This window comes from Rhinopithecus roxellana, chromosome 5, assembly GCF_007565055.1.
Source record: "Rhinopithecus roxellana isolate Shanxi Qingling chromosome 5, ASM756505v1, whole genome shotgun sequence".
Classification (NCBI taxonomy): domain Eukaryota; kingdom Metazoa; phylum Chordata; class Mammalia; order Primates; family Cercopithecidae; genus Rhinopithecus; species Rhinopithecus roxellana.
Genome location: NC_044553.1, coordinates 61,490,551 through 61,504,452, shown reverse-complemented (window position 1 = coordinate 61,504,452; position 13,902 = coordinate 61,490,551). Strand labels below are relative to the sequence as shown.

At 43.6% G+C, this 13,902-nt stretch overlaps 2 gene segments (V, D, J or C); both read left to right on the top strand.

The window, feature by feature from the left end:
* LOC104656245 overlaps nt 1–8,495 on the top strand; it is a 632,938-nt gene extending 624,443 nt beyond the window's left edge. Inside the window, 1 exon segment of the V gene segment in view lies at nt 8,396–8,495. Coding sequence covers nt 8,396–8,403 — 8 coding nt within the window.
* LOC104674124 overlaps nt 1–13,902 on the top strand; it is an 840,972-nt gene that overhangs the window by 797,729 nt on the left and 29,341 nt on the right.

The window sequence follows — 13,902 nt, the reverse complement described above, 5'->3', positions numbered from 1 at the left end:
CCCAAATCTTCTTTGCTATTGATAGTCATTTGGTGCCAGTGACGGGGAAGAGCCAAGGGGCTTAGGAGGTTTTTGTAGATCTCCGTATCACTGTGTCTTATGATGCCAACAAGTTCATCTTTGGGACTGGGACCAGATTACAAGTCTTTCCAAGTAAGTACTAGAAACCAAGAAGCCATTTTGAAAAGGTGTTTTGTTTTTCTTTTTTTCTTTTCTTTTCTTTTTTTTTTTTTTTAAACGAAGTTTTTCTCTCTCTGTTGCCCAGGCTGGAGTGCAGTGGCGCAATCTTGACTCACTGCAATCTCCACCTCCCGGGTTCAAGCGATTCTCCTGTCTCAGTCTCCCAAGTAGCTGAGATTACAGACACCCGCCACCACGCCCGGCTAATTTTTGTATTTTTAGTAGAGACAGGTTTTCACCACGTTGACCAGGCAGGTCTTGAACTCCTGACCTCAGGTGATCTGCCCACCTCGGCCTCCCAAAGATTACAGGCGTGAGCCATAGCACCCAGCCTGAAAAGGTGTTTTCTATAAACAGGCACGTTCTCACAGCACTGCAGGCCACCCTTTCCAACTCTGAGCTCTGTAGGGGTCTTTAACACCTATAGCTGCAGAACCCTCTTTAAACCAATTAATCTATATGTGAACAATTTAACCTATATGTGAACACCATGGTGCTGACTAAAATCTTAGCAGCAGTGAAAAGAAGGCACTAGAGCGTCAGATGCATTATGACTCTAAACAAATGATCTGTTTCCCTCTTTTGCATTTTTATTTAAAATATCAGGGAAAATGAAGCAAGTTCAACTTCTCCAATTTGAAAACTGTTTCTGAATTATGCTTCCCTTGTATGCAGAGAGACCTAGATTGACTTTGGATGTTTGGTCATTCGATTTCATCATCTGTGTCTGGAATCTATAATGGGCAAGGGAATCAAATGTAATTAAATGAGCAAATAATCTTCAATAGCCAATATTCCTACGTTGTTTCATTGTTTTATGTGCTTTGCTCTAGACTTTTTATCTGGGCTTTATCTCTAATAGGATCCCCGGAAGGACAGTGAAGGTTTTTGTTAAGGTTTTTGTGTCTGTGTGGATAGCAACTATCAGTTAATCTGGGGCGCTGGGACCAAGCTAATTATAAAGCCAGGTAGGTCTCAGAGATGTGACTGTAAGGCAGAGGAGACGCTAGTTGAATAATGCACAAAATATAGCATGCAGATTATATTTTTAAGAACAATTCAGCCTGCTGGAGACAATGCACTCGACCCAAATGGGTTCTCCACTCCCAGTGAGAAGCAATGTCAGCCACCAACTCTTTTGTTTGGGATAGTAGCTTCCGGAATGAATAATGCTTAAGTAGCCCTCTAAGAGAGGAGAGCTGGGTTGTTAGGGAATATCTAATTCCCTCTGATATGGTTAAAACTCTTTCCCAAGGACAGAACCAGCTTCATTCCATTGGAAGACCAAATTCAGAGAAAAAGGAAAGGGTCACAGCCAAAGACGGTGAAATTTTCAAAGGTGAAAAATAGCAAGTCTGCAGCTCTCCTGACATCCTTGCCTCAGGCTGCTGTCCCACGTGGAGGGCAGATGCCTGCAAAGCTCTTGGTCACTGCTGGAGTCACTCAGGGTTCTGGGCTTTGGGATGTAACTTAAATGACAGTGTCAGGGCATGTCAGGGGAATATGAAGGCTGCAGCAATGCCTGCAAGTCAGCTTTTGCTGCACTGGGACTGAGATGTTCTAAGTCTGGAAAGACGCAAAGCTGTCCTCACCCCATCCTGCCATGCCCCCCCTTGAGGGTTAGTGTAAGGTTCTGAAGGACTGTGTGAATTATGGCAGTAGTGGAAACAAGCTCATCTTTGGAACTGGCACTCTGCTTGCTGTCCAGCCAAGTACGTAAGTAGTGGCATGTGTCAGGTGGATTCTGTGTCCACTGCAAGTGGGAAGCGACAGCCACCCTTTGGTGGAAAGGAGGTCTGAAGGTTGACTTTGTTCACTGCCGTCATCTCTTATCTGCTGTAATATAGCAGGCTGTCCAAATTTCCCATTCTCCTGAATGGCACACCACAGTCAGGGAAGGGGAAACATGCTAATTTTATGATAAACCTCAGGGGACAAAAAGACTACTGTGGGAAAATTTAGTTGAGAAAATCGAATTGTTCTCTACTAAATGCTGCAGGTTTTATGCTTCTGTGAACCCAATTTCCCAGTCATTCATTGAACCTGAACATACCTTTACCTGGGCAAATACAACCTCTGCTAACCTATTTATACAATTCTGTATAATAGAATTGTAGGTCCTATAGAAGAAGGCTGGTCCAAACGCCTTCTTCTATAGGCCATGTTTTATTTTTCTTCCAAAAGAGACTCCAGAGCCATCCTTGGGAAGAGTGCTGAGAAGTCAGGCAAGTCTAACTTCTAGGGGTTGGGTAGGGGAAAGAGAAGGCTAAGGGTAACTTAGCTCAGTATTAGAACTGTGATCCACGTATCTGTCACTCTATTTCCTACGTTTGCTTCCCTTTTGTTTTCTCTAGAATAAGTTCTTTATGTTTACTTTGGACACCCACTGCTCCCAGGATGAAAGGAGGGAAATGAGATCAGTTTTGAACGCTTCCTCTTGAAATGTAAAGAATCAGCAAGTTACAGTCATGTTGGGGACTTCTTCTCTCTCCAAGCTTAAATTTCTATTATGTAAGCCTTACTTTTAACCAAGAAAGTCAGTGACGTGGTATCACTGTCTGGAATGCTCACCCCTCTCTCTTTTCTCCAGATACTCCTTGTATGCTAAAGCTCAGCCAATGCTCAGCTTTGTGATAAAGGAGCTGTTGTGTGTCTATCTCTGCCTTTAGGATGCAATCTTTTTTATAATAGAAAATGTTCTCTTCTCCCATTTATTTCATGCCTAGACTCTCTACCCCTTCCTGGCTGAAACAGCATATGCGTCCATGGTGGAACTTCTTTGGGGAGAAAAAAAATAGGACTGTTTAACTTTTGCCACTCTTCCCTCATGAAACGTTTTTTAGGCTATCAAATAAGCATTATTACGCATTGAGAAGGCTTTGAAATAACTTGATCACTGAGTCTGGAGGTGAGCTGGGATGGCTCTGTAGCTGGAAAATATCCCTGTGGGTGCAGGAATGTACCATCCCTTCAAACTTGTGTGTCTAGGGCTGAGCTCACACATATGACATCAAGAGTTGTTAACAAACTAGATTCAGCTTTGGCAGTTTTATGCCTAGAAATGCAAAAGAATTTTAAAAGCTCATAAGTCTGGTATTTTTAAAGGAGAAATGGTTTGCTTTATGTTGCAGAACCAATTTTTCTTCCTATCATAAAAGGCCAATTTCCAGAAACACAGCAAAAGCAAAAAAAAAAAAAAAAAAAAAAAAAAAAAACAAGGAGAGTCTAACTGCCCCCTCACCACAACGCTGTGCATTTGGAAGGGTTTTACCAGGGGTTTCAGTAAAGGCAGGAAGTGCTGTGGAAATAACAATGCCAGACTCATCTTTGGAGATGGAACTCAGCTGGTGGTGAAGCCCAGTAAGTGGCCATGTTTTATTGATATTTGACCAAACAAATAAATCCCGCGAAGTTAGTGGAGATTTAATTTAATATGTAAACAAATGTCCTTCTTGAAAAATGACTGTTGCAAATACATGAAACATGCATGATTATTGAGACTAGAGCAATAATGATATATAAAGGCAAAATGAGACCATCCCAAATCACCTTTAACATGGTGGCTTAGCCGTCTTTCTTCTAGAGAGATACGGGGCTATGAGCTCTTTACAGCCGCAGTGTCTGTTCAACTGGGTTCTGCAATGATTTGTGTGTATGCTCTGATTTTAGCCACAGAACTTGTTTTCCATTCTATTAAAAATGAGACTCTATCTCATTTTTAATGCTACTAATATTTATAAGTTACCTTCTTTGTCTCTTGTGCCTGCATATATATTCATTTCAGAAAGATCTAATAAGAAACCCAAACATTGTCGCATTTTGACAAATGTCCACATTTAGTCCCATAATGTCAAATTTCACTAAAAACACAGCCTGAATATTCAAATGCAGTGGAAGAAGAAAACGATTCAGTAATGAATTGACAATCCCAGGTGGCTTTATAGACACCTAAAAGGAAATTCAGAGTGAAATAAAATGCCAAGTATGATAGCATGATTTTTGTTTAATGATCAATTCCTCCGTGGGGAGTAAAACTTTTTAAATCTACCTCCTTGAAAAGGAGGGAAATAGGCATTCAGGAGCCTGGCATTCCCAGGTATGCTCCTGGGGTGTGCGTTTCTCCACATTGCCATTTTGGAGACAACAGGACCCATCCAAATGTCCAACCAAAAAAATAATATTAAAAGGCTGGTGTCACCACATTGACTATTATTAAACCCTACAGCAGGTTATAATTAAGATTATGGAATGACTAACCCAAGGAGCTTTAAAATAGGATAGCCTAGTTTTAAATGGTTCCACCTTGGGAAATGCTGGAAGACAAGGAAATGAGATAGATGACTCCATAGGTTTGTTTTAGATGTAGTGAACATATCCATCCCATGTTAATTTTTTTTTTTTTAACGACTGTGATAAAGAGCATCTTTGGGGTCAGGTAGACCATGAGGAAGAGAAAATGGGACTTGGTTCTTTAAGTGTCAAACAAGGATCCAGCCAGGGTTGATGGCAATGGCATAAGGCTTCCATCTCTTGGTGGTGAGAGACCACATCCATGGACTGTGGAAGGAGAACATTTCCTAAAAGATGGGGATCCCTCTGGGCTAAAATGAATGAAGCTCATGACCTCCAGCTAGGGCAGGGCTATAGTGAGTGCAGCAAACATAAGGCAAGGTAGCCTCAGAATTTGGTGACATGGCAAATTCTAGAACTTAAGGCGTAGAGCCAGGGTGAAGGGAGGGCTCTGTAATGCAGTTCCTTCTCAGGTGGAAATCCAGATATGTGCCCTAAGTGACCCATTCCTGCCCCATTTTTGTTTGGGCTCTGAAAAGTGGATTCCTAGCTCAGTGGCTGTCTGCCAGGTATTTTTTGCCTACAGTAACAGAATTATGTTTGATATTGGAAAGGAGTTTGTTGAATTGTTGCTTTTATAATTCACTCTCAGTGTCAAATGAGGTCATTCAATTTCCTCCCGCACATTTGCAATAAGCAGCATAAAATTCAAGCAGAACAACTAGAAGACACAAAGAAAGATGGCTGAGCCGATAATGAGGCCTGTTTATTACAGGAGAAGGAACAATATAGGAATCTGTTAAGTCCCATGAAGGTGAAATATCCATCAAAAAATATGTAGCTTTCCCCAAAAAAAAGTCACTAGGAGTTTTTGTTACGGTCCCAATCACAGTGTGAACAGAGATGACAAAATCATCTTTGGAAAAGGGACACGACTTCATATTCTCTCCCGTAAGTGCCATTTATGTGATTTTCTGATATTGACTCCCACTGAGTTTAAACTGTTGTGAGTGTTGAGTGGGAAAGTTTCTAAGACTTGTGGGTGACCTCTAGGTCCTGGGCTCTTCTCTTGCAGAGGCCCAGTCCCCAGCCTTTCTACAGCTGAGCCAAATATCAAATTCTCCCCTCCAGGACTGGAAAAGTTGCTACCAGTCTTCTGCTACCCAAATATAAATTATCTTTTTCATTGTTTATTAAGAAGAGTAAAAGAATCGTGACACTTTGTCCAGAACTTATTTTCCAGTCTTTCCCCCAGGCTTGTCCCCAGTAACCTTTGTTTGGACACATTGTTAAGCCCAGTGTGATTTTTGGCTCCAACTAAATTGATTTTGGAAATGACTCCAGCACACCTATGACCCCTCTCCTTCTACCCTCCATAAAAGATACATTTTTCTTTATTTGGCCTCGCTGAGATTCCTGGCTTTGATACCCCATGATCTCTCATTTCCCTTGTTCCAGGGATAAGTGAGAGATGACTTTCCAAAGAGCTACTTTCATGTTAAAGACAACAAAGATAGTATGCCAGCCAAGAGCAACATCTTGCATTGAGCCTTCTCACTCTACGCCATTTTCCAAATCTTTTTCTTTATTTAGGATAAGTGACCACTCCTTTTTATTTCTAGTGCAGCAAAGAGTACATCGTGATGTCAGAAACAGGGATTTCCTTTGGAATATCTTTCACAGGCTAACAATAAGCTAGAAGTCTGCAAGCAGTTCAGAAATGCATCTCCGGGCCGCAACTCCATGTATGGAAGCTCACCAGCAGGGTAGACAGGCAAAGCAGAAACATTTTGATTACGCCATACTTCATAGAGATTCGGGGATAAGTGGGCAAATATATGCTAAGGAAAAACAAAAACTATGGTTAAGTGGGGAGATTTCCAGATGATTCTAACAGGGAAGAGGACCAATGAGAGGAAACTTCCAGGAAAACCACCAAGGCCAGGCATTCAGGGTTTTTGTTATGGAGGAAATCACTGTGGGAATTCAGGAAACACAGCTCTTGCCTTTGGAAAGGGCACAAGACTTTCTGTGATTGCAAGTAAGTGTTTCCAGCCATCCCTGATTTTGATCGGCAATGGCTTCTTCCCTTAAATTATTTTTCAGTGTACCTAGAATGCTTTTGTCCCCAAGAAAGGTTTGGAAGGAGCTGGGCCATTAGCGTTGAGCAGGAAGATGAACAGGTTACTCTGTTATAATTCAAAAGTCAACTGGACAGTCATGAGCGCACACAGAACCGGGCCCTGCACTGCACCCTGGCCTTGTTGCCTCCATCTTGTTCTGAGCATACATCCTGACCCAGTTCCCTCCTCTGACCCCAGGAGTCCAAAGCCCTGGGCAGAGAACCAGACTCCTTAGCCTGGGAGAAGCACAGAAAGGCTTGTCTGAGATCCAAAAGCCATTTTTAAATACATTGCAGGTTTCTATTTAATGTTATTATTAATTTTGATTTGCCCAAATAATACATTAAAATTTCTCATGGTAAACCATTCAAATTACAGATAAAGGCCAGGTGTGGTGGCTCACACCTCTAATCCCAGCACTTTGGGAGGCCGAAGTGGGCAGATCACCTGAGGTCAGGAGTTTGAGACCAGCCCGGCCAACTTGGTGAAACCCCGTCTCTACTAAAAGTACAGAAAGTAGCCAGGTGGTAACGGGCACCTGTAATCCCAGCTACTCAGGAGGCTGAGGCAGGAGAATCACTTGAACCCGGGGGCACAGGTTGCAGTGAGCCGAGATTGTGGATTGCACTCCAGTCTGGATGACAGAGTGAGATTCTGTCTCAAAAAAAAAAAAAAATTACAGATAAAGCCAGCATTCACCTTGGCCCCTTCCTTCAGTATCAGTTTCCTCCTCCCCAAAAGTCACCACTGAGACCAGCTTGGTGTGTTGTGATGAGTTTCCCTGTGGAATATGTTTATGTGAAATCCCATCTTCAACCAGGGAAGCTTGAGAGGGATAGGGCTCAGACTGCAGTTTGCAGGATTTCAATTAGATATAAGGAACAGTTGCTTGGATGTAAGGGCTGTTAGCAATGGAAAGCTTTATAAAAACTAGGAGCTCTTAATAACTAGACAGGTCTTTGGTCAGACAACACATTGACTGAGGACAGGAGGATGGATTCGATGACCTCTGAAAGTCCAGCCAGGACTCTGGAGGACTCCGAGGAATGGTCCGTTCCATAGCCCGCCTCTGTAATGCCCTTTTCTCTTGCCTATTGTCTGGTTGTTGTTAAAGTCTGAACTTTTGTCAGAGCTGCGAGTGGTCTGATTTTCTCAGCATCTCTGGGGTTTTTGCAAAGAAAGGAAACTCTGTGCATACTCTGGGGCTGGGAGTTACCAACTCACTTTCGGGAAGGGGACCAAACTCTCGGTCATACCAAGTAAGTTCTTCTTTCTGGCTAATTATTCTTCCCAAGAAGCCTGTCTTCCATCATGCGGAAGCTGTCAAAACACAGGTGGTGTTTTCTTTGCTTGGTTTGTGTTGGGTGGTTAGTGATATCAGTTGGAAAACAAGGTTATTAATGCACATATTCCCTGGGGCATTGTATTTGGACATTAAATATCCATGTAGTCTCTCCCTGTGAAAATATGTGAACCTCCGCGAAAAGAAAGGTCCAAGGAAAGTAGCAGGGAAAAGGCAGGAATTGGATGAAAATAGCCAAAGAGCCTGCAGGAATACAAACAAGGCAGGATCCCAGGAGACAGAGCAGTAGTCACGTCGAGTGAATTTCCCAAGAGGTGCTCCTGCCAAGGCCCATTCCTTCAAGGAAAATTACGGCAAATAGAATTGGGCTGGGGAGTTGCTAGTTATTAGTATTCCTCCCACGTTCTAACCTAATTACAAGGAGGTTGTTTTGGCCATGGGCAGTCATCTCAGGTTTTGTTTTCCTGCTTTCCTCCCCCACCTCCACCTGTCTTTCTAGAGGCCTGAGTCAAGGTTATTGCAATAGCACTAAACACTGTGTAACACCAATGCAGGCAAATTAACCTTTGGGGATGGGACTACGCTCATTGTGAAGCCAAGTAAGTTGTGTTCTTCTTTGCCTAGGCCTTCAGGGGCAATCAATCAAATCATTAGTTTGAAAAAGACTTTAATCCTGTGCATCTGGTTGGGCTCTTTATTAATGTTCTTTCCCCGGGCCAAAGAGAGTTGATTCTCTTCCCTGCTTTAAAATGAGATGTGAGTGCATGTGTGCATGCAAGTGTGCACACACGCACGCCCACATGCAGACTCTTGCTCTAGCTCATGGTAAGGGCTTCTCAGGAGCATATACAACATTTTGAAAGAAATAGAGAAACAAACAATAATGAGCCAATGAAGCTGTCAGGAAGGTTCTCCACCACCCCTGACCAGGCTTCCCAGCAGGATCTCTGGCCATATAGGATGTGCTCGCACTATATCGGATGGTCTAGGATGGGAAATGTCTCTCTGTAATTAATTCCAAAATTTGGCAACCCTTATTGCCAGAAAGTACTTCTCATATCTAAGTTTGATCTCCCTGCTGCAATTTAAATATCTACTTGAAAAGAACCACTAGAACTCTGTACATCTGGATTGAGAATCAAGTAAAGTAACTGCCACAGACTATGAGGCTCAACACTGAGCCCACCTCTGCAGCACCTCTGACGTGTCTTGGGTCCCCTCTGGACATTTTGAGCTTAAGTAATAATGGATTAAGCAGGATAGTATGAGCTTCGGAAACAGAAAAACCTGAATTCAAGTCCTTGCTCCACTACTTACCTAGCTGTGTGACCTTGAGCAAGTTACTTAATCTCTCTGAGCCTCAGTTTCCCAATCCACAAAATGAAGATAAAAATATTCCTACCTCATTGAGTCATTGTAAAGATGAAATAATACAGCTAAAGTATTTAGCATAGTGCTCAGAACATAGAAAAAGCTCATTAAACCCTCGCTATTAATAATAATGATAAACATCATCTCTAACCCACTGCAGAGCCTTTGTATCGCCCCTCGGGCTCTTCTGTCAAGGCTCCGTTATGCATCAGGAGCAGAGCTGGAATGGGGGGAGGGTGGAGAATGTCAGCCTATTCTATGAAATTCTTCACCTGGGATTTGAAAGTGGAAATAGAAAGAATCCTGACTAATTTAAATACAAAATCATCCAAGTGTCAGAGGCAGGGGAGAGCTGTCTGTAGAGAGCTGCATGGCTGGGACTCTCGAGGCTCCACACACACGCTTGGAGCAAGGATGCAGTTCACAGGAGGGCAGGGCAAGGGTTGCAGAACTGAAATCTTGTACTGCCCCATCACCAAAATGCCCCCAGCATGATTTCCTTTAAGGTGTCCCGAGCCCCTTCCCAAAAGACAGGCTCCCTGTGTGGAGGGGCAATGACAGAAGGAAGATGTAAACTTCATGGGAAAAGCGATCTATCCCAAGGTTGTCCTTCTACTCTTCGGCGTAGTGAAGCTCATGAGAAATATGGCTCCTGAAAATAGCCACTAAATGAAACCCTCCAACCTGGAGGTAGAGGATCAGTAAAGTCTGCAGAGGCAAAATGAGGCAGTTTATTTCAAAGAAAAGAGGTTGAGGGCAAGGTGGGAGTTAAGTCACACATCTAAATTTGGGAAAGGAAGCATTAAACAGAAGATGGAGGAGCTCGGCTCTCCACCTCCACCAGGATTCCACAGGACATGGCTAATACTGCAAGAAGGGAGTTAGGTTAGTGGTAAAACCTTTCTAATAGGTTTTTGAACAGTGAAAATTAGCTGTCAGGAGTAGTTGCCAGGGCACTTTCTCTAGAGGGTTTTTGAAAGGAGATAGACACCCTGCTATCAGGGGTGATTGGAGTGCAGCCCTGCCTCGAGGCAGGAGGAGAAATGAGAGAACCTCTTTAAGCCTCTTTCCAGCCCCCGGAGCCTCTCTCCATGAAAAAGACTCAGGCTCATTAATGCAGAGCTGCATCCTTCAGGACACAGGGGGTTGCTGGGTTAAGTTTGGAACCTTTGCCGGCTTGGTGGTTCCCAAACTCCCTTTGTTCTCATGGCTTGACAGACAAATGAGTTGGCCTTTTCACTTTAAAGCCAAAAACACAGGTTCTGAGTGCTGTGTTGTTTGTGGTGTTGAGATCCCCAGGCTGGAGGGAGGAAGCTTTAGGGGGTTTTTGCTGAGCCCAGAAACACTGTGGGGATAACTATGGTCAGAATTTTATCTTCGGTCCTGGAACCAGATTGTCTGTGCTGCCCTGTAAGTACAGTTAAGTGGAGATAGAAAATGAGTCCAGTGCTCAATGTGGGGAGAAGCTGCAGGGGCTTGAGGCCGGGGGACCACTGTGACCTCAGCAGTGGTGATGGAGAAGGAGGTGAAAAAGGAGTGAGAAACAGAACCATAAGGAAAATACAAAGAGGAAGGGTTCACTTTTTCAGGAAGGAAATCACAAGGCCGTGTGATGGTCACTGGAGGAAATGCACTCCATTGGAGGGTCCCTTCTTGGGGAGGCTTGTGTTGGGGCAAGCTGAGCTGGTAGGATTTTGATGCTGAGATAATCACTGTGCAGAAGGACAAGTCTTCTCCTTTATCTTTGGGAAGCGGACAAGGCTGCTTGTCAAGCCAAGTAAGTGACATATAATTTGCATTGTGTGCTGAATATTATTATCTCCAAGAGGAAAACCTGCCCTCTTTTCCACAGGTGCCTCCTTGGGTCAGATGGACATTAAAGGTGTTGAGCAGACCAAGGCTAGTACTTCATCAAAGCTCCTTCATCCTTGAAGGAGCTTCATCCTTGAAGGAGCTTTAAGAGGTTGTGGAGGGGAAGAAACCCACCAGGACCCCACCAATAAGCCCAGCCTTGGGGCCCATCTACTCTGTCAGACTTGAATAAGAACCATCTGATGACAAGGTCTTCCTCAGAAGGGGACTCCAGCATAGTCATCCCCATCTGATAGATTTCGAAACTCAGGGCCGGGCACGGTGGCTCATTCCTGTAATCCCAGCACTTTGGGAGGCTGAGGCAGGTGGATCACCTGAAGGTCAGGAGTTCGAGACCTGCCTGGCCAACATGGTGAAAGCCCGTCTCTACTAAAAGTACAAAAAATTAGCTGGGCGTGGTGGCAGACACCTGTAATCCCAGCTACTCAGGAGGCTAAGGCAGGAGAATCGCTTGAACCCAGGAGGCGGGGGTTGCAGTGAGCCAAGATCACGCCATTGCACTCCAGCCTGGGCAACAAAAACGAAACTTCATCTCAAAACAAACAAACAAACAAACTCAGGCAAGTAGAGGCCAGTGATTAACCCTCTTCCAATAGGAACAGAACCCAAGCATCCTGAAGTAGTTTTTCTAGTAGGCTCGTGAATTCAAAACATCAGGTTATTTAAATGACAGAGCAACTGTTGTGATCAGCTGTCATTTGAGTAGAGCTGAGGACTGGGTCTGACCTTGGGTAAACTCCTCGGCTGGTGGGTTTCTTTCTATTCCTGCAGCGTCTAAAGCGGACGCCCAGGCTTCACTGACCCCAGCGGTCTGGCTTTCTGCCCCTGCCGCCCAAGAGGTGCAGCTCTTGGCACACACCATCCTTAGTGTCTTGAAAGAAGAGAAATTAGAAGAGAAAGGGGGAAAAGCTTATATCTCATATCACGCAGTGGCCTCATTTTGTAGCGAGATTGTTTCCCCATGAGCAGTTTGTCTTCATTTAGCAGCTGTCTTCTCTGGGGAAGCCATTTTGTAGAGGTGTTTGTCACAGTGTGACAACTGACAGCTTGGGGAAATTGCAGTTTGGAGCAGGGACCCAGGTTGTGGTCATACCAGGTAAGCCCCATTCCCTGGAGCCTCACCTGCCCTTAATATTTGGCATGCAGGGCTGAGACTATGAGAAACACATCTGAAAGGAAGCCATTTCCCTGAACAGCAGTACCCAAAGCCATTAAGCAAAAATGAGAGTTCAGATTGGTGTTAAATAGAAACGTTTTTGGATAAATAGGAATTCTCATTATTCTCTATCAGTCTCCTGTGTGAATACCCTTATTCCCCTTTTAAGGAAAAAAGTTACAATAAGCAGTATAGCCATGATTCATGCTGTGGTGTGGGAGCAATCTGCTGTGGATTTGGGGGTGGAAGATTAGAAATGTGTTCAGGCAGATTGGATGTGTTTTTGACAGGATATGTAACACAGTGTGAATTATAACCAGGGAGGAAAGCTTATCTTCGGACAGGGAACCGAGTTATCTGTGAAGCCCAGTAAGTATAAAATTGTATCCCTGGATTAAGCAATATCTGTGGATTAAGGGCTGATTTGGACCCAATTATACACTATGTGAAGAATGTTTAGAGAGGGGGATGAGCATCAAATAGGAAGCCTAACGTTGCCCTGGCTAGGATCTAGCATCTCGGTGCAAAATGGGCCATGTAAGTGTGTCTCTGGGAATTGCTCTTGAATATATGTGTTGGGGCTAAAATGTATGACTGGATACTTGGGGTATTGGCTGAGATCATATCCCTGGATTTATGTAGTAATTGGTGACAAGATTTCTAATTCCTTAACAAACCCTCTAAGGCACTATTCTATTTGGCTAAGATTGTCAATTTATAGAAGGGAAGAATCTTGTAAATAATGATCATTAACCAAAAGTAATGTGATTAGCCTCTCTCAAAGTCTGAAAAACCACTTTTTTTAAAAAAAGTTAACTCATGACTACTGAGGGAGACTTCCTGTTTCTGCGACTTTTGGCCAAAAATTCATACAGCATAGCCTCACGGAGCAGAGAGAGCCTCCACAACCTTCCTTTCTGACTTTCTCCATGGGTGAGAAAACTGAGGCTCATTGAAGAGACTGATCCCGGCCCCATAACCAGTCTATGGCTGAGCTAGAACTAGATTTTAGGTTTCTAATTTGCCAAACCTGTCAGTTTGCTCAAACTTGAAGTTTGGGGAGTCCGCAAGATTCATCTGACAAATATTTTCATGAACTTGTACTCTGCCAGGCTCGGTGCTGAAACCAGGGATCCAACAGGAAACAAATTCAGTGTGATGTTGCCCTCATGCAACTTACATTCTGGAGGTGGATTCCATGTTTCTTCCCACATATGACAATGCATACCCTGATTTCTCTTGGGCATGACTCTCTTATACCATCATTACTTCCTTAGGAAATACTAAAACTAATTTTTGCTGCAGTTTTAAAGTCCTTTAGCAGATAACTAACACACATACCACTTTAGTCAGGGGAAGGGAAATGTCCCAAAATTGAAGTAGAAAACTAGGAATTTCTCTGATAATTGATTCTTATGAAGTTATTTTATTAATGTGAAATGAGTGGCCAAGTTAACTGGACAATGCCAGCTCTGTACCTACCCCACTTAGATTCTATAGACTCAGTCTTGGGAGGATTCAAGAATTCAGACAGTTCTCTGATGATGTAACCCAACAATGCCCACAACAGAGGAGGCATATTCTCTATTCTGGACTTTGTGAGTCTC